Source organism: Cervus elaphus, chromosome 30 (genome assembly GCF_910594005.1).
Source record: "Cervus elaphus chromosome 30, mCerEla1.1, whole genome shotgun sequence".
Taxonomy (NCBI): domain Eukaryota; kingdom Metazoa; phylum Chordata; class Mammalia; order Artiodactyla; family Cervidae; genus Cervus; species Cervus elaphus.
Genome location: NC_057844.1, coordinates 26620119 through 26638830, shown reverse-complemented (window position 1 = coordinate 26638830; position 18712 = coordinate 26620119). Strand labels below are relative to the sequence as shown.

The window sequence follows — 18712 nt, the reverse complement described above, 5'->3', positions numbered from 1 at the left end:
AAAACATGACAGATAAATGAACCTGATGACTTAAAGAGGCTTGTTAACTAGAGGTAGGGAATGTAAAGCTTAGAAAAAGTTAGTAACAAGCTTGAGGTCACACGGGAGAGATTTGAGCCCAGAGTAAGTGTTTAGTCTTTTTTTCCGCCACAGTCCTCCAGCCTTTATCTATAGCAGTAGCTATGCAGATGAAGAACAAGAACATTAGTAAGTGAAACCATGGTAAAAGTAGAAGAGAACAGAAGTGCCCACTTATAACATTATTGTCAATAAATATTGTTCAGTGATAAGAGGAGGTAAAGTGTGTGGCCAGCTTAATTACAAAATTGAAGGTATTATTAATAGAAATTAATATAAATTTCTGTATTACACTATTTTTTCACAATTCTCTCTCTCTTTTTTAAGACTCCTCTAGAGAATGTTCCAGGTAACCTTTCTCCAATTAAGGATCCCGATAGGCTTCTTCAGGATGTTGATATCAATCGCCTACGTGCAGTTGTCTTTCGGGATGTGGTGAGTTACGCCTGCTTGATTTCCCAGAAAAAAAAGAACACTTTTCACTGTAATTTGTGTAAAATAATTTAAATTTCATAGGAAACTTGCATTTTAAAACTCAGTGTCCTAGTGTCAGGGATTGTAGGTTTATAATGCGCTTCTATTTGTAAAATGATTGAGCTTAGCTTTCTCTGAAAGCTTACTCATGTTACTTTTTAATGATGTGAAAATTATAGTTAATTTGTATGTATACTAAGAATGGAGATAACTTCGAAGGTTATAGCTGATTTTATCTTGAATAACAATTCCTGTCTTTTAGTATTCCTTGCTCCATCTCTAGGTTCTGAATATCTTTTTATTATCAATGTTCCTTGTATTATTGGTAAAAGAGATTACTTCATAAAGATATTCTTGGGAATTACTTTTGGGGGCAATTACTTTTGAGAGAAGAATCTGCATTTAGAAGTAGAGACACCAATGGGAATTTGAGTTAGAAAGATTGCTTTTTTTTAAAGCGTATTGAAAATATAGCTTAAAGATAGAATTTCATAGACCCCTCCAATTATATGATCAATTATTCAAAGTAAGTAAAAATAAGATTGGCCCTTCCACAAACTGTGTAGAAGCATCCATAGCATTTCACAGCAGACTCAATGTTGGTAGTACTTCTTATTACAGTTGTTATTTATCAGCAATTTTGGATTCTATTTTTCTTTTTTTAATTGATGATTTATGAAACATAGACATTTATATTTTAAATTTGCATTTAATAATAACTTGGATAGAGTACTTTGTACTTGAGAAAGTGGTTAAAATATTTAATACATACTACATGGTAGAAATATATAATAGAAAAATTCACATTCTTTTTAATGTATAACAGTTCTTATAAATCACTAAGAAAATTGCAACCGTACCAACTGAAGAATAGGCAGTAGATATGATATATGAAAATAAGGTGATAAAGATATGATTTAAAAGTCAGTGTAACTAGCAGTCTAAGAAATGCAAATTAAACCAGAGTAAGATATTTTTACCAAAAACTAAAAATTTAAAATAATAGTATCTGTCATTACAAAGGTACACTGAAAGTGCTCTATCATTTATCACTGGTAGGAGTAGAAATTGGATACACTTTTTAAATAGCTTTTTACATTGTGTTAAAGCTCTTACAGATTTGATGCCTATGACCCATTGGTTCTACTCATCATGTGCTTATCAGAGCTGTCCTCAGGAAAATTGGCAACATCATAAATATCCAACACAGAGCGTAATAAATCACAGTATATTCATTTAGCAAAAAGTTATATAGCTATTAAAATCATATTTTTGAGGGAAACTTTGTGACATGTAAAATACTCCCGATATATTGTAAGGGAAAGAAGCACTATACGAAAGTACTTAGACTACACAAATACTGCATTGTTGTGTGTCAAGTATATGTACATGCACATGTTCACCTTCATTTAAAAAAAGGCATCCAAATGCTGCCAGTTATTATCTCTAGGTAAACACTTTTTATTTTGTACTTTTTTAAATTTTCAGTTTTTTATAATGAATTTATATTGCTTTCATAATAAAAGTAAAGTAATTTTTAAAATGGGGGATAAAACACATTAATAGTGTAAAAATCTTGTTGTAAGGATCTGCATAATCTGGACTTTGAAAAAAATACTTACTAACAGTTTAACCATTCAGAAATGGGAATTATTTATCCTGAAAAAAAAATGTATTGTGGAAGAATTTTTTTTAAATGATAGATGATTTAAACACGGATCATGTTTTCATCTCCAAGAGATTCACTCAGACCTAACATAGAAGGAATTTATGTTGTGTGACATGGCCTTTAAATTGTTAGTAAGTTCTGTATCAGATTATTATGGTGGATTGTATAATTTTTCTAATATCTATGGATGTTATGTAACTATTGTATATCAGATAACCCTACAGTGGTTCTTATTAGCCTTCTTCCGAAGGAAGGGAATGTTCTGGTGTTCCTTCCAAACATCATTGAGGTAACATAACTTTTGTTCATTCAATTTACACTGTGTATCAGACACATATATATTACCCTCAGCTTTCAGTAAAAGGTTAAGAGAAAGCTTAAGACTAAGAAGTATTAAGATCACACAGCTAGGATGAGGTAGGGTCAGAATCCCAAATTAGGCTATTCCAAAGCATTCTCTCTCTTTTACCACCATATTTCATAAACTCCAAGGAAAACTTTTTTTCTTTTAAATAATCTCAAAAATTTGAAAGTATTTTTTAATTGTTATATTTTAAAGTCAGTTGTAGATATTATAAGATTTCTACTTGACCTTTGAACTGTTCAAGTCACTTTAGGTTGCCTTAAGTTCAGAAACATATGAGATTTTAAAATTTAGGTATTTAAGGAAAAGTAATGTATTTAAAAGCTGTCTGTTACCCACAGAGTATGAAACACTAAATTCACAATATTTCAGGACAAATGTAATCTATTTGGGTTGTTTTCTCCATTATCTATACTAATTCTATTTCAGAGTATTAAGTCATCTGTAAATAGTTCTTGTTTGCTTTTTTTTTCTGACAAATGCACATAAATTTTGAGTCTTGTTCACATAGTGCTTAAATGAAGTAATGAATGTAAAGTGACTGTTTATGGAATTAATAGATGTTAATGCATGTTTGTTTTCCTTATTTCTGTTTTATCTATGGGCCGTGGTAATTACTTGCGGTTTTGGTTTGAGGCATCACTTTTACCTAACTTAGAAAAAAGGCCTAATAACCATCTATTTATGATTCCTTAAATATAGTCTAATCTGAAAATAGTTTTAGAGGTCATTTAATATTTTTATCCCTATAGGATAATTACCTAGGCTTTTTCAATAGAGCTTTCAATGTTATATGCAGTTCTGATTCAAAGAAATGAATAACTATTATCTGTTTATCCTAACATGGTCAATCTTTTTCAGATCTTTTACCACTTCACTGCTATCCTCTGGAATAACTTCTTCATTTTGTCATTGAACTTTTGAAATTTGGAGCCTCAAATATTGGCTCCCAATTCTGCACTGGAAAAATGAGGTTATTTTTCCAGTACAGAATAGTGGGGCTGTTATTTATTTTTATCTGTTCATGTGTCAAACATTGCATTAGCTTTTTCTGAAGCTGCCATATTGAACTTGTATAAAATTCATGCTTTATGCTCCCTGATTTTTATATCTCCCTTATTTTACTCATATTTCCTGCTCAGGTAGTGATATGTTAAAACTGTATCTGTATTCCAACAGTAACTTTATTCTGTTACTATTTTTCAGTTATAGTATTTGAAACTCTTGACATTTTTAGCCAGACATTAAATTTTTCTTTTCAAATTGTGCTATCTGCATATCTTATAAATATGCATTCTCTGATGTTATAGATGTAATAGATGCTAGTGAAGAGGACAAATAATAAATTTTGTGGCATATTCAGCAAAATTTTAACATTCTCATTTTTTTAACTTACATTTCAACCTATAAATCAGATGGTATGTTTCTAGAGTTTTTTTTTTTTAATATATACTTAGATAATGCTAACAGTATATGCTTACCAAGTTTCAGCAAAAGTTAAATGTCATATGTTTTCCTCCATAAAGAAAATAAGACAGGAATAGTTTCTTATACTCTGAGAACTTATACTTAAAATTTTCTGAGTGTCAAAACTACCTTTTCATTTTACGCAGGATGATAGCAAGCAGGCACAGTTCTTAGCTCTAGCTGTTGTTTACTTCATTTCGGTTCTGATGGTTTCCAAGTATCGTGACATTTTAGAACCCCAGCGAGAGACTGCAAGAACTGGAAGCCAACCAGGTAGAAACATCAGACAAGAAATAAATTCACCAACAAGTACAGGTACTTAACATTTTTCTAATTATTTGAAATTTCATCATCATTTATCTCCTTTTTATTTAATTTTTACATCTAGATTTAGACTGGTTCTATTCATAATCATCTCAAGTATTTATAAGTAGGCAGTATATAAATGGCAATTTAATCTTGTTTAATTACACAAAAATGTAGAATGATATTTGCTATATTCTCATTTTATCAGGGTTTTGGGTTAAGTTTTTCTGTTTATTAACATAAAACATCTTGCTACTACTTAATATACAAATAACTCATATATTTTAAATGTATTATTTTTAACCTTTATAAACATATGAAAGTAGGAGGTCCTTATAGAGTAGTTCAAAAGCCAAACTATAAATCTTTGTAGCCAAGTTCAGTAGCATCTTTCTTTCTTTCGTCTCCCTTTCTTTCTTTCAATATGTATAGTTATTTCAGTATCTAAATATTCAGCCAGAGATTTATAATAAACAAACATACATTCTGAATTTTATACCAAAGTTAAATCAACTAAAGTAAAAAATTTCTAGACAGCAGTGAACCGTTTTGGGTCATGTTGTCTTTCTCATCTATAGAAGATGCTTATTTTGTGGGCGTTCATGTATTATCAGCTTTGTTTACTCTGCTTGGAAATGATAAACACATTTTTTGGCAACTAATATTTTAATATCACAGGATGCCTTTCGTCTATTGCATTTCCTGCCAGGTGTTTACATCAGGGTTGTTTCTCTATTATTTGCAGTGTTGCCTTAGCAGCCCAGTGATTATTTCAGGTACCACTAGATTAGTTTGTAATAGAAATTATCCTTCCTAAATAAATGCATATGATATATACATTAATTGAATATTTTAAAAAACGAGTAGAAATTAGTGGTCAAATCTCTGCATTTTGTTTCCCATAATCATGTCATATCTCATTTACTTTTTGTTTCTGTATGGAAATACAGATTATGTTTAACTTTAATTCTTTTTTGTTGCATGCTATATTTATTTTGAGTACATAAATGTGGTATTTCTTTATAGTATAATCTTACTTTTAACTTTTTACTTGACAAATTAAATATTATCCTAACATTCCAGTTTCTTTCTTTTAACCATTTAAAACACAGAGACTCTATATGTTAATCAACTGTCTCTTCATTTTTAATGCATTCAGTCATGTATGTATAAAGCAAGCAATATTTTAGTGAACCTTCCAGTTCTGATTTTCTTGTGTGTTTGTATGTCTCTGTGTTTGTTGCTAAAATGACTCTACTTAACAAGTATGTTATTTCCTTTCTCTTAATACATAACTTCTTTCCTTCCTCCAGAGACACAGTCTTTATTGCTAGTACTGTTTGCATGTTGCAGTGATATAGAATTGTCTTGGATCTTCAGTGGACCATGTTGCAGGTTGTTACATGCTGGCTCAAATTTGATTCCATGATTTTCTCCACAGTTGTGGTCATACCATCTATCCCTCATCCAAGTTTGAACCATGGATTCCTTGCCAAGTTAATTCCTGAGCAGAGCTTTGCCCACTCATTTTACAAAGGTAATATTGACCTCATCTCCTGACCTGTTTGGGTATTCTTAAATTTCATCAATTGTTATACAATAACCATCCATTAATGTAGTTGTTTATAAACACCTCAGCATACGACTCAGGTTTCATGGAGATATAATACATTGTATTTGTACCTGGCTATGGTAAAGCGTCTGCTTGCAGTGTAGGAGACCCAGGTTCGATCCCCGGGTCGGGAAGATTCCCCTGGAGAAGGAATTGGCAACCCACTCCAGTATTCTTGCCTGGAGAATCCCGTGGATGCAGGAGCCTGGTAGGCTACAGTCCATGGGGTTGCAAAGAATCAGACATGACTGAGCGACTTCACTTTCACTTTCACTTATTGAGAGCAAAATATAGTTTTTATATTTGTATTCCATTGTATTTCTTTAAGTATCATCTTCAAATTAAGGCTGCCTAATTATATGGATAATAAGATGCACGGTGGTGGCCATGCAGAAGAGATCACAGAAAAGTCCCACCTTGTTAGTGGGACCGAATTAGCTCTAAAATGAAGGCTACTATAGAATGACAAGTAAAAAGATTTTAAACAAGCCTTGAAAGCATCACAGTGATCTATAATTATTTAACTTTCTGTCAGAACAAAATTCCAACCCTTTTCAAAGGAATACAAAAAATTCTCCAAGCAATGCAATTATTCAACATTAAACATTCAATAAAAATTGTTAAGTGTGCAAAGAAAAAAAATGCGATGCATAAGCTGGAAACAAAAAAATCAACGGAAGTAGATTCAGAAAGGATACATACATATTGCAGAGTTGTCAGATCAGGGCATTCGAACAGCTATTGTAAGTATGTCCAAGATGTTTTTCAATATGAAGGAAAAAATTAATACAGAGAAAAATGAAAGCATTTTTAAAGAACCAATTGAAAGTTTCAGAGATGAAAAATAAAACAGCCAGAATGATGCCTGTGGTTAAGAGTAACATGAGATTATTCTGTGAAGAGCAAAGGTGAGCCAAACTCTGCCCCCAACCCCTGACCCAGGATTTTCCTGTGTGCACACTCTACATAGTTCCTGGGACAGTGAATATGATGGATTTTATTCTTGTGACTAGGTTACGTAATATATGTTAGCACAGTTGCTTTTAAGAAAAGGTAATTATACAGATGGCTCAAGTAACCTAATCACACTGGCCTTGTAAAGGTGGCGAGTTTTCTCTGGCTTGTTTAGAACAGGATGTGAGAGCACCTCAGTGTGAAAGGGATATGACGTAAAGAAAGTTCTTTGTTGCTGAGATGGACGTGACCGTACAGCAAAGGCCTGAGATTGCCTTGTAGAGGCTGAGAGTACCTCCTGGCTAACAGCCAGCAAGGAAGTGGGGGACTTAAGCCTACAAACATCAACATACTGAATTCTTCCAATAACAGGAGTAATTTTAGAGACGGTACCTGAACTCCAGATGATCACCAGTGTCTTCATCCATCAGCTAATGATATGGAAGACCAACTCATAGAACAAATAAAGCAGCAAAGTGTTTATTATAATTTGAATGCACTGATTTTTTAAAATAAATCTGCAAATTTGAACACAATGATAATATAAAGGAAAAAAATTCTTTTCAGCTTTTAGCGCTTACAAAAAGTATCTAACTCTGAGTTGTATAAACTAAGAAGGATTAGACTAGATTAGATTGGGTTGTTGTCTGGAGTTTGTTTTGTGTAGAAGTCTGTTCTAAAAGGTTAACTGCAGTGACTGGAGTAAACTCTGGAGTTGCTAACCAGATTCAGAAGCCTGCATCAGAATATCTATGCACTGCCTTTTTTATCTAGAAAGGTTTGCTATGAAACAGTTTTAGCTGAAATGCACAAAGGTCTTAAGGGTATTTTAAAATTTTGATTACTTTAAGGTTGATGTGGTGAATTTCCTCTTTTTATTATGTGATAATATGGAAGGTGATCATAAATGACTATTACTGCATGCTGTCATGCAGTGGTTATTAAGAAGAAAAGTTCTATTGATGATGTTGGAAATGCAAAGTCAATTCATAGTATTTTTGCAAAATAAGAAAACAGTTTTATTCCAGTTGTAAATATGTAATAGGACTGGCTTCTTTGTCAGACATATAATATTTGTTAAATGAACTCAGTACTTCGAAGCAGGAGAGATTGCAGCATGTATCAGAATAGATTAAAGGGCAAAAATAAAAGTTATAATTTTGGTAGTATGCAGTTTCTACATTTTCCATAGTTTAATAATAATTATTTTAATAACATTATTTTATATTTGATAGTTATTACCAGTAAAGTGTCTCAGTCTTTAAGAGTGATCTTAATTTTGCTCATCTTGAAAAGTTATCTCCTATCATTTTATGTTTTCGATAAAATGTCTTGTATTTTTCATTAAAAGAGGATTCATAATTAAGAAGTTTATGAAAATGGAATCTTTAATTGAGCTATATTTATGCTTGGTTATATGATATAAATTATTGGAATTGAATGTTGATAAACTGAGGATATATTTTGAAGATACAGTATTTCTAGCTTCGTTTTGTATAAAAGTTGTAAAATAGATACATATTCTGAGCTCTTGGAATTCACATTCTGTCAACATACCTCTATAAAATAGCTTTCTCTATTCTGCATGTTATTAAAACAAAACAAAAATAGGCAAGCTATATGTTATTCCCATGATTACTAATATTTGCCATTTCTACTTAGATAAGTTCATAAGCAAAAACTTCATCACACTATAAACTTTAAGTACTTATATTCCCAGTATTTGTTCAAAATGTTTATAGAGACATTTCTTTGGGGGAATCACTCTTTGCTTAAAACTTTTTATTTATTATGTGTACTGAAAAAGTTACAAGTATAATGACATTTGTCTAGATTGATCACCTATGCACACACTCTCAGTGAACAACATGGATAATTTTATATTTTTTCGCCATTGTTACCTTCATTCTGATTATATTTATCAAAATTTAAATTTATGTCTATGGAGTCAAATAATACAAGCTATGGTGCTTTATTTTCTGTTTTGAGAAGACTGATCTGGACTATTCTTCAGCTCCTTCACATTTCACTCCCTTTTTTCTCCTCATGATTAAGCGTTTTAAAAAATTATGAACTAGCTCTTTGGCCTCTCTCTTCTTCATCTTTGATAGTTCTTCAGTTCAAAGCCATAGCTTTGAATACAATACTTCTTTGAGTATTGTATAGTTTCTTCATTGGACTTGTCTCTAGTCTGTTACTGATGACAAAATCTTAAGTAACACTATTATATAAAATAATAAAATAATGTAATGAAATATAATTTATATTTAATATAATATATTCATATAATAAATATTTTCTAATAGAGCCAATGTCATGATTTTTCTTTCTAAAAATTTCTAATAAATTTCTATAGTTTTGTGAACAAAGTTAAAATGTCTTAATTGTGGCAAGAGTAATCTGGTTCTGACTTCCCTGAATTACTACAATCATCTCTCAAGTGGTTTTTTCACCTCTTGTCTTTTTTTTTTCATTTATTTTTATTAGTTGGAGGCTAATTACTTTACAATATTGTAGTGGTTTTTGCCATACATTGACATGAATCAGCCATGGATTTACATGTGTTCCCCATCCCGATCCCCCCTCCTGCCTCCCTCTCCATCCTATCCCTCTGGGTCTTCCCAGAGCACCAGCCCTGAGCACTTATCTCATGCATCCAACCTGGGCTGGTGATCTGTTTCACCCTTGATAGTATACTTGTTTCAATGCTGTTCTCTCTGAACATCCCACCCTCACCTTCTCCCACAGAGTCTAAACGTCTGTTCTGTACATCTGTGTCTCTTTTCCTGTTTTGCATATAGGGTTATTGTTACCATCTTTTTAAATTCCATATATATGCATTAGTATACTGTATTGGTCTGTATCTTTCTGGCTTACTTCACTCTGTATAATGGGCTCCAGTTTCATCCATCTCAATAGAACTGATTCAAATGAATTCTTTTTAATGGCTGAGTAATATTCCATGGTGTATATGTACCACAGCTTCCTGATCCATTCATCTGCTGATGGACATCTAGGTTGCTTCCATGTCCTGGCTACCTCTTGTCTTTTTAATCTTTGTTCTTTTTTTTTTTTATAGTTTTGCTGAAGTTCATTTTGAAATATAAATGAGGTTATGTCTCTTTTTAACATAAAACATTTCTCATAATGTTTAGAGTAAAATATCACAACCTTCCTAACTTCATTTTATGTGGTTCTTGCATTTGCTCACTATGCCACAATCAAACTAACTTTTAGTTCTTTAATTATTCCAAGCACTTTCCTGCCTCGTGATCTTTGTTTGTTGTTCCTAGGTTTTGGCTCTCTTCCCTGTATTTCATATGACTGGAGAGTACTCATTCTTCAGGTGTCTGGCTAAAGGTCATTGCCTCCTCACAGAAGCTTTACCTGCTACCATAGCGAAGTAACTTCCACCCACAATAACCTTATTTTCTATCATAGCATCCTCTTTATTTCCCTTCTTGAATTTATACAGTTTATTTATTTGTTTGTCTATTAGAATGTGTGCTTGAAGAAGGTAATCCCTAATCCTAGCATGACACTTAGAAGTTAATACAGTAAATATTTATTAAGTAAATGAGTAAGCCAGTGAGAATGCTGAACAGTTTTTTTTAAAGTTGAATACTGATGGTAGACATAAAATGTATTTAATTAATAAACACTAAAAACAGAAAATAAATTTTTATTGATGACATGTCCTAGTTGCAATAGAAGTTTTATGTTAATTATTTCCCGTTAGGTTTAAAACAATATTAATATTTAAGTGAACTTAAACATAAATACGTTGTATAGTTTTCCTCTAATAATTTATTGTCAGGGAAAAGAACTACTTTATAATTCTTTTTAATAATTAGGGTATTGTGCTACTTGTATAAGAATAGACATATGGCATAAAGAGTTGACAAACAGGCTGGAATTTGTATGAGTATCTCATATATGATAAAAATAACTTTTCTAACCAAAGTTAAGGAGAAGTATTTGGCAAGTGGTAGGATTAGCAAATGAGGTAGCCAATTGAAAAAAATTTAAGTTATATCCTTATTTCATATATCATGCTAAATAAATTCCGGATGTATTAAAATGTAAAGCTAAAAAGGAAACTGAACATAATTCAAGAAAATTAAAATTAATATTTTAAATAAGAAAATATGTTTTAAATCATAACATCAAAATATGAAGTTGTAAAAATATGGCTAAAAAGTTTTATCTCTCTGCATCTCTAAAAATATTAACAAAAGTAACAGAAAAAATGCAAACAGGAAAAAATTTATATTTATTGATAAAAGTTAATAAATAAAAGCCTTAGTAAATAACGAGCTCTTGCAGATCAATTAAAAGAATGTATCATAGTGATGAAAAAATATAAAACAAGAAAACTGAACAGTTAACAACAAAAAGGCAATGTAAGTACAAATAAGGAAGATTTAGGTACATCTACTAATAATCATTACAGCATTTTTAATCAGCTATACTCTTATATAAAATAAAAGATTCAAAAAAAGTAAAAAGTCTACTAATAATCAATACATTTATGTTGAAGCAAAACTGCACCATAATTTTCAAATTGGGTAAAATTTTGAAGGGTGAGAATGCAAATATGTGCATTTTGCATAGCATAAAAATATTCATAATCCTACTAATTTTACTCTTAGAATTGTATAGAAAGGAAACAATGAAGTATATGCCAACAGTGTATATACAAATATTTTTACCACTCAGTTTTTATTTAATTAATACCTAGAAATAATCTTATATTTTTAAATACAGTTATATTCGAGTTTTAATTACATGTTGATGTCAGATACACTATATATTTTAAATTATTTAGAGGTGAAAATCATGTGATTTTCAGTTACTCCTAGCAAATATTTTTCTAAAACTTCTACTCTTTAAAATAAATGTCTGCTTTTGGTATTAGTAAAGGAAGCCAACAAAAGCCTGCCACCTCTTTTTTTCTTTTGTCTTCTAATTTAATCTTTCTTTCAGTTTACTTTAAGATTTAATCAGTATGTATTTGCTGGATAAATAAACTGTTTCCTGTTACATACTAGGTATTAGAGATACATAATAGTGGTCACTAAGGTTTTATCTTTATGTAGGTACCATTCTAGTGAAAGAAATACACTTTTAAAAATCACACAGTTAAATAATATAATTGCAAGCTATGTTGTATTCTGAAAAATAAAATTTCACAGTATTATGAGCCTTGGTACATCAGATGTTAAAAATTCTGCCTGCAATGCGGGAGACCTGGGTTCAGTCCCTGGGTTGGGAAGATCCACTTGAGAAGGCAATGACTACCCACTCCAGTATTCATGCCTGAAGAATTCCATGGATATAGGAGCCTGAACTTCTACAGTCCATGGGGCCACAAAGAGTCAGACACAACTTAGTGACTAACGCTTTCATGAGACCATACAAAAAAAGAAACCTAATTTAATTTAGAAATAGAGGAAAACAATAGAATGGGAAAGATTAGAGATCTCTTCAAGATAATTAGAGATACCAAGGGAACATGTATTCATGTAACAATGTGCACAATAAAGGACAGAAACACTATGGACCTAACAGAAGCAGAAATATTAAAAAGAGGTGGCAAGAATACACAGAAGAACTATACAAAAAAAGTCTTAATGATCCAGATAACCATGATGGTATGGTCACTCACCTAAAGCTAGATATCCTGGAGTGCAAAATCAAGTGGGCCTTAGGAAGCATCACTAAGAACAAAGCTAATGGAGGTGATAGAATTCCAGCTGAGCTATTTCAAATCTAAAAGATGATGCTGTGAAAGTGCTACACTCAATATGCCAGCCAATTTGGAAAACTCAGCAGTAGCCACAACACTGGAAAAGGTCAACTTTCATTCCAATCCCAAAGAAAGGAAATGCCAAAGAATGTTCAAACTACTGCATATCTGCACACTCTCACACGCCAGCAAAGTAATGCTCAAAACTCTCCAAGTGAGGCTTCAACAGTACCTGAACCGAGATCTTCAAGATGTTCAAGCTGGATTTAGAGAAAAGGCAGAGGAATCAGAGATCAAATTGCCAACATCCATTGGATCATAGAAAAAGCAAGAGAGTTCCAGAGAAATGGGTACTTCTGCTTCATCGACTATGCTAAAGCCTTTGACTTTAGCCTTTGTGTGGATTACAACAAACTGTGGAAAATTCTTCAAGAAATGGGAATACCAAGCCACTTTACCTGCCCCCTGAGAAATCTGTATGCAGGTCAAGAAGCAGCAGTTAGAACTGAACATGGAACGACAGACTGGTTCCAAATCGGGAAGAGTACATCAAGGTTGTTATATGCAGAGTATACATCATAAGACATGCTGGGCTGGATGAAGCACAAGCTGGAATCAAGATTGCCAGGAGAATCATTAATAACCTCATTAATAATTGGGTCTTACTGAACTAAAACCAAGGTGTTTTCAGGATTGTTTTCCTTTGGAATGTTTTAAGGGAAAATCTGTTCCTTCTATTTCCTAGGTTTTAGAGGCTACCTGTATTTTGATTACAAAATTACTGCAGATAGTGACTGCAGCCATGAAATTAAAAGATGCTTGCTACTTGGAAGAAAAGCTATGACCAACCTAGATAGCATATTAAAATGTAGAAACATTACTTTGCTAACAAGGGTCCATCTAGTCAAGCTATGGTTTTTCCAGTAGTCATGTATGGATGTGAGAGTTGGACCATAAAGAAAGCTGAGCGCTAAAGAATTGATGCTTTTGAACTGTGGTGTTGGAGAAGACTCTTGAGAGTCCCTTGGACTGCAAGGAGATGCAACCAGTCCATCCTAAAGGAAATCAATCCTGAATATTCATTGGAAGGACTGATGCTGAAGCTGAAGCTCCAATCCTCTGGCCATCTGATATGAAAAACTGATTCATTGGAAAAGACCTGATGCTGGGAAAGATTGAAGGCAGGAGAAGAGGACAACAGAGGATGAGATGGTTGGATGGCGTCACTGACTTGATAGACATGAGTTTGAGTGAGTTCTGGGGGTTGGTGACGGACAGGGAAGCCTGGCATACTGCAGTCCATAGGATCACAGAGTCGAACACGACTGAGCAACTGAACTGATTGAATTTAAGGTTTGAAAAAAGCCTCATGGAAGCAATATTAAGCTTTGAAACGAAGGATGAATATGTGGCTGCGTTTTCTGAGAAATTCCTTGGCATATTTTGGGAACATATGTGAATGGAACACAAGAAAGAAGTGGAGGAGAAGCATTCCATGAATTTTGATAGATAGGCAGGAACTAAAACATGTAGGGCTTGCAAACTACACTAAGATTGTGGTTTTTAAACTAAGCAGAGGAGTGTTGCACTAGTGCTGTATTGCTGCCGTAACAAATTACCACAGACTTACTGACCTGAAATAACACAAATTTATTATTTAACATTACTGTAGATAAGAAGTCTAACGTGGACTTCTAACTGGACTAAAATCATGACGTCCTCAAGACTGCATTCCTTTCTGAGGCTCTCAAGGAGATTAATTTTTTTCTTTGTCTTTGCCAGCTTCCCAAGGCTACTCATATTCTTTGGTTTATGGCCTTCTTCCTTCTCCCTCCATCTTTGAAACCAATAACAGGGCATCTTTCAGACTGTTCTGGAGTCACATCTTCCTCTGAGCACAACTAGGAAAGACTTTTTGCTTTGGGGTTTGACTGAGTCCACCTGGGTAATCCAGGATGGTCTATTTGAAGCCCTTACATTGAATGTAAGGTACACTCACAGGTTGTGGAGAGTAGGATGTGGGGAGCGTTGTTCTGCCTACTACAAGTATCATACAATTTTACAAAGTATTCTTAGTATAGTGAGGGAATAGATTAGAGGAGCATGAAGGGAAACTGACAAAACGAGTTGGAGGCTGTTGCTTTCTAGGTAAGAAATGCTGTGGCTTAAAATTAGGGTGGTGGCAGTAGAGATTAAACAGGAAGGTAAATTAGAGACATATTTTGGAAGTAAAATTTGACAGGATATGGTAACAGATTGGATGTGGTACATTAGGGTATGTGATGTTCTCAAAGATAACACCTGGCTATTTGGAATATACTGATCTCCATATAAAGGGGCCAAAGCTAGGGAAACTGAAGATCAAAAGAGAATAACTGGTGGAGTGGTTGGGCTCTGTATTTTCTTTTCTGTTTGGCATTCTGGTTAATTTTTATGCAGTTTACCTCAGTTCAGTTCAGCTCAGTCATGTCCCACTCTTTGCCACCCCATGAAATGTTGATTGCCAGACTTACCTGTCCATCAACAGCTCCCGGAGTTTGCTCATACTCAGGTCCATTGAGTCGGTGTTGCCATCCGACCATCTCATCCTTGTCCCCTTCTCCTGCCTTCAGTCTTTCCCAGCATCAGGGTCTTTTCCAGTGAGTTAGTTCTTTGCATCAGGTGGCCAAAGTATTGGAGTTTCAGCATCAGTCCTTCCAATGAATATTCAGGACTGATTTCCTTTAGGATTGACTGGTTGGATCTCCTTGCAGTCCAAGGGACTCTTAGGAGTCTTCTCCAACACAATAGTTCAAAAGCATCAGTTCTTTGGTGCTCAGCCTTCTTTATAGTCAAACTCCACATCCATACATGACGACTGGAAAAACCATAGCTTTGACTAGTCAGACCTTTGTTGACAGAGTAATGTCTCTGCTTTTTAATATGCTGTTCAGATTTGTCATGGCTTTTCTTCCAAGGAACAAGTGTCTTCTAATTTCATGGCTGCAGTCACCATCTGCAGTGATTTTTGAGGCCCCCCCCAAAAAAATCTCTTGCTGTTGCCATTGTTTCCCATCTATTTTCCAAGAATTGATGGGACCAGATGTCATGATAGTAGTTTTCAGAATGTTGAGTTTTAAGCAACTTTTTCACACTCCTCTTTCACTTTCATCAAGAGGCTCTTTAGTTCTTCTTCACTTTCTGCCCTAAGGGTGGTGTCATCTGCATATCTGAGGTTATTGATATTTCTCCCTGCCATCTTGATTCCAGCTTGTGCTTTATCAGGCCGGAATTTCTCATGATGTACTCTGCATATAAGTTAAATGAGCAGGGTGACAATATGCAGCTTTGACGTGCTCCTTTCCCGATTTTGAACCAGTCTTTTGTTCCATATCCAGGTCTAACTGTTGCTTCTTGACCTGCATACAGATTTCTCAGGAGGCAGGTAAGGTGGTCAGGTATTCCCATCTCTTGAAAAATTTTCCATAGTTTCTTGTGATCCACACACTCAAAGGCTTTGGCATAGTAAAAAAACCAGAAGTAGATGTTTTTCTGGAACTCTCTTGCTTTTCAATGATCCAACGGATGTTGGCAATTTGATCTCAGGTTCCTCTGCCTTTTCTAAATCCAGCTTGAACATCTGGAAGTTCACAGTTCATATATTGTTGGAGCCTGGCTTGGAGAATTTTGAGCATTACTTTGCTAGCATGTGAGATGAATGCAGTTGTTCGGTAGTTTGAACATTCTTTGGCATTGCCTTTCTTTGTAAATGGAATGAAAACTGACCTTTTTCAGTTCTGTGGCCCCTGCCGATTTTTCCAAATTTGCTGGCATATTGAGGGCAGCACACTCACAGCATCATCTTCAAGGATTTGATACAGCTAAACTGGAGTTCCATCACCTGCGCTAGTGTTGTTCGTAGTTATGCTTCCTTAGGCCCACTTGACTTCACATTCCAGGATGTCTGGCTCTAGGTGAGTGATCACACCATTATGATTATCTGGATCATGAAGATCTCTTTTGTCCAGTTCTTCTGTGTATTCTTGCCACCTCTTCTTAATATCTTCTGCTTCTGTTAGGTCCATACCGTTTCTGTCCTTTATTGTGTCCATCTTTGCATGAAATGTTCCCTTGGTGGCTCTAATTTTCTTGAAGAGATCTCTAGTCTTCCCATTCTATTTTTTTCCTCTATTTCTTGGCATTGATCACTGAGGAAGTCTTTCTTATGTCTCTTGCTATTCTTTGGAGCTCTGCATTCAAATGGCTATATCTTTCCTTTTCCCCTTTGCATTTAGAGTCGCTTATTTGCTCAGCTGGTTTGTAAGGCCTCCTCAGACAATCATTTTGCTTTTTTGCATTTTTTTTCCTTGGGGATGGTCTTGATCACAATGTCATGAACACTACAGTGTTCATGTAGTCCTCTACAGTGTCATGAACCTCTGTCCATAGTTCTTCAGGTACTTTGTCTATCAGATCTAATCCCTTGAATCTATTTGTCACTTCTACTGTATAATTGTAAGGGATTTGTTTTAGGAGCAGTGACCCCACAAGAGACTGACCCAGACTTGCCTGTGAGTGTCCAGGAGTCCCTTGTGGAAGTGTGGGTCAGCGGTGGCCTGCTTCAGGGTCAGGGGTACTGAGTGCGGCAGTGTGTGCTTGGGACCTTATCAAGGAGGTTGCCATTATCTTCATTACCTCCACCATAGTTTGGTCTCAGGTCAGGCAACAGGGACAGAATATAGTCCGGCCCATCAACAGAAAATTGGATTAAAGATTCACTGAGCGTGGCCCCGCCCATCAGAACAAGACCCAGTTTCCCCCACAGTCAGTCTCTCCCATCAGGAAACTTCCTTAAGCGTCTTATCCTTATCCCTCAGAGGACAGACAGATTGAAAACCACAATCACAGACAACTAATCAAACTGTTCACATGGACCACAGCCTTGTCTAGATCGATGAAATTATGAGCCATGCCCTGTAGAGCCACTCAAGACGGATGCATCGTGGAGGAGAGTTCTAACAAAACGGGTCCCGCTGAAGAAGGGAATGACGAACCACTTCAGTATTCTTGTCTTGAGAACCCCATGAACCATATGAAATGGCAAAAAGATATGACACTGAAAGATGAGCTCTCCAGGTCGGTAGGTGCCCAATATGCTACTGGAGAGTGGAGAAATAACTCCAGAAAGAAAGAAAAGACAGAGACAAAACAGAAACAACGCCCAGTTGTGGATGTGACTGGTGATGGAAGTGAAGTCCGATGCTGTAAAGAGCAACATTGCATAGGAACCCGGAATGTTATGTCCATGAACCAAGGCAAATTAGAAATCGTCAAACAGGAGATGGCAAGAGTAATCATCAGTGTTTTAGGAATCAGTGAACTGAAATAGACTGGAATGGGGAAATTTAACTCAGGTGACCATTTTATCTACTACTGTGGGCAAGAATCCCTTAGAAGAAATGGAGTGGCCCTCACAGTGAACAAAAGAGTCCGACATGCAGTTCTTGGGTACAAGCTCAAAAACAACAGAATGGTCTCTGTTTGTTTCCAAGGCAAACCATTCAGTATCACAGTAGTCCAAGTCTAAGCCCCAACCAGTCATGCTGAAAGAAGCTGAAGTTAAACAGTTCTATGAAGACCTACAAGACTTTATAGAACTAACACCCCCCCCCCCAAAAAAAAAAAAGAACTAACACCCCCAAAAGATGTCCTTTTCATTATAGGGGACTGAAATGCAAAAGTAGGGAGTCAGATACCTGGAGTGACAGGTATATTTGGCCTTGGAGTACAAAATGAAGTAGGCCAAAGGCTAACAGAGTTTTCCCAAGAGAATGCACTGGTTATAGCAAACACCCTCATCCAACAACACAAGAGAAGACTACACATGGACATCACCGGGTGGTCAATACCGAAATCAGATTGATTATATTCTTTGGAGCCAAAGATGGAGTAGAAGGTCTATACAGTCGGCAAAAACAAGACCAGGAGCTGACTGTGGCTCAGATCATGAACTCCTTATTGCCAAATTCAGACTTAAATTGAAGAAAGTAGGGAAAATCA

General features: G+C 34.9%; 1 protein-coding gene across 10 annotated transcripts in view; it reads left to right on the top strand.

The window, feature by feature from the left end:
* NBEA (neurobeachin) overlaps positions 1–18712 on the top strand; it is a 646246-nt gene that overhangs the window by 223949 nt on the left and 403585 nt on the right. For all 10 annotated transcript variants that reach the window (XM_043891765.1, XM_043891767.1, XM_043891768.1 and 7 more), the window contains 3 exons: positions 406–513; positions 4199–4367; positions 5800–5895. In XM_043891765.1, the coding sequence (XP_043747700.1) occupies positions 406–513; positions 4199–4367; positions 5800–5895 (373 nt within the window). The remainder of the gene's footprint in view (positions 1–405; positions 514–4198; positions 4368–5799; positions 5896–18712) is intronic.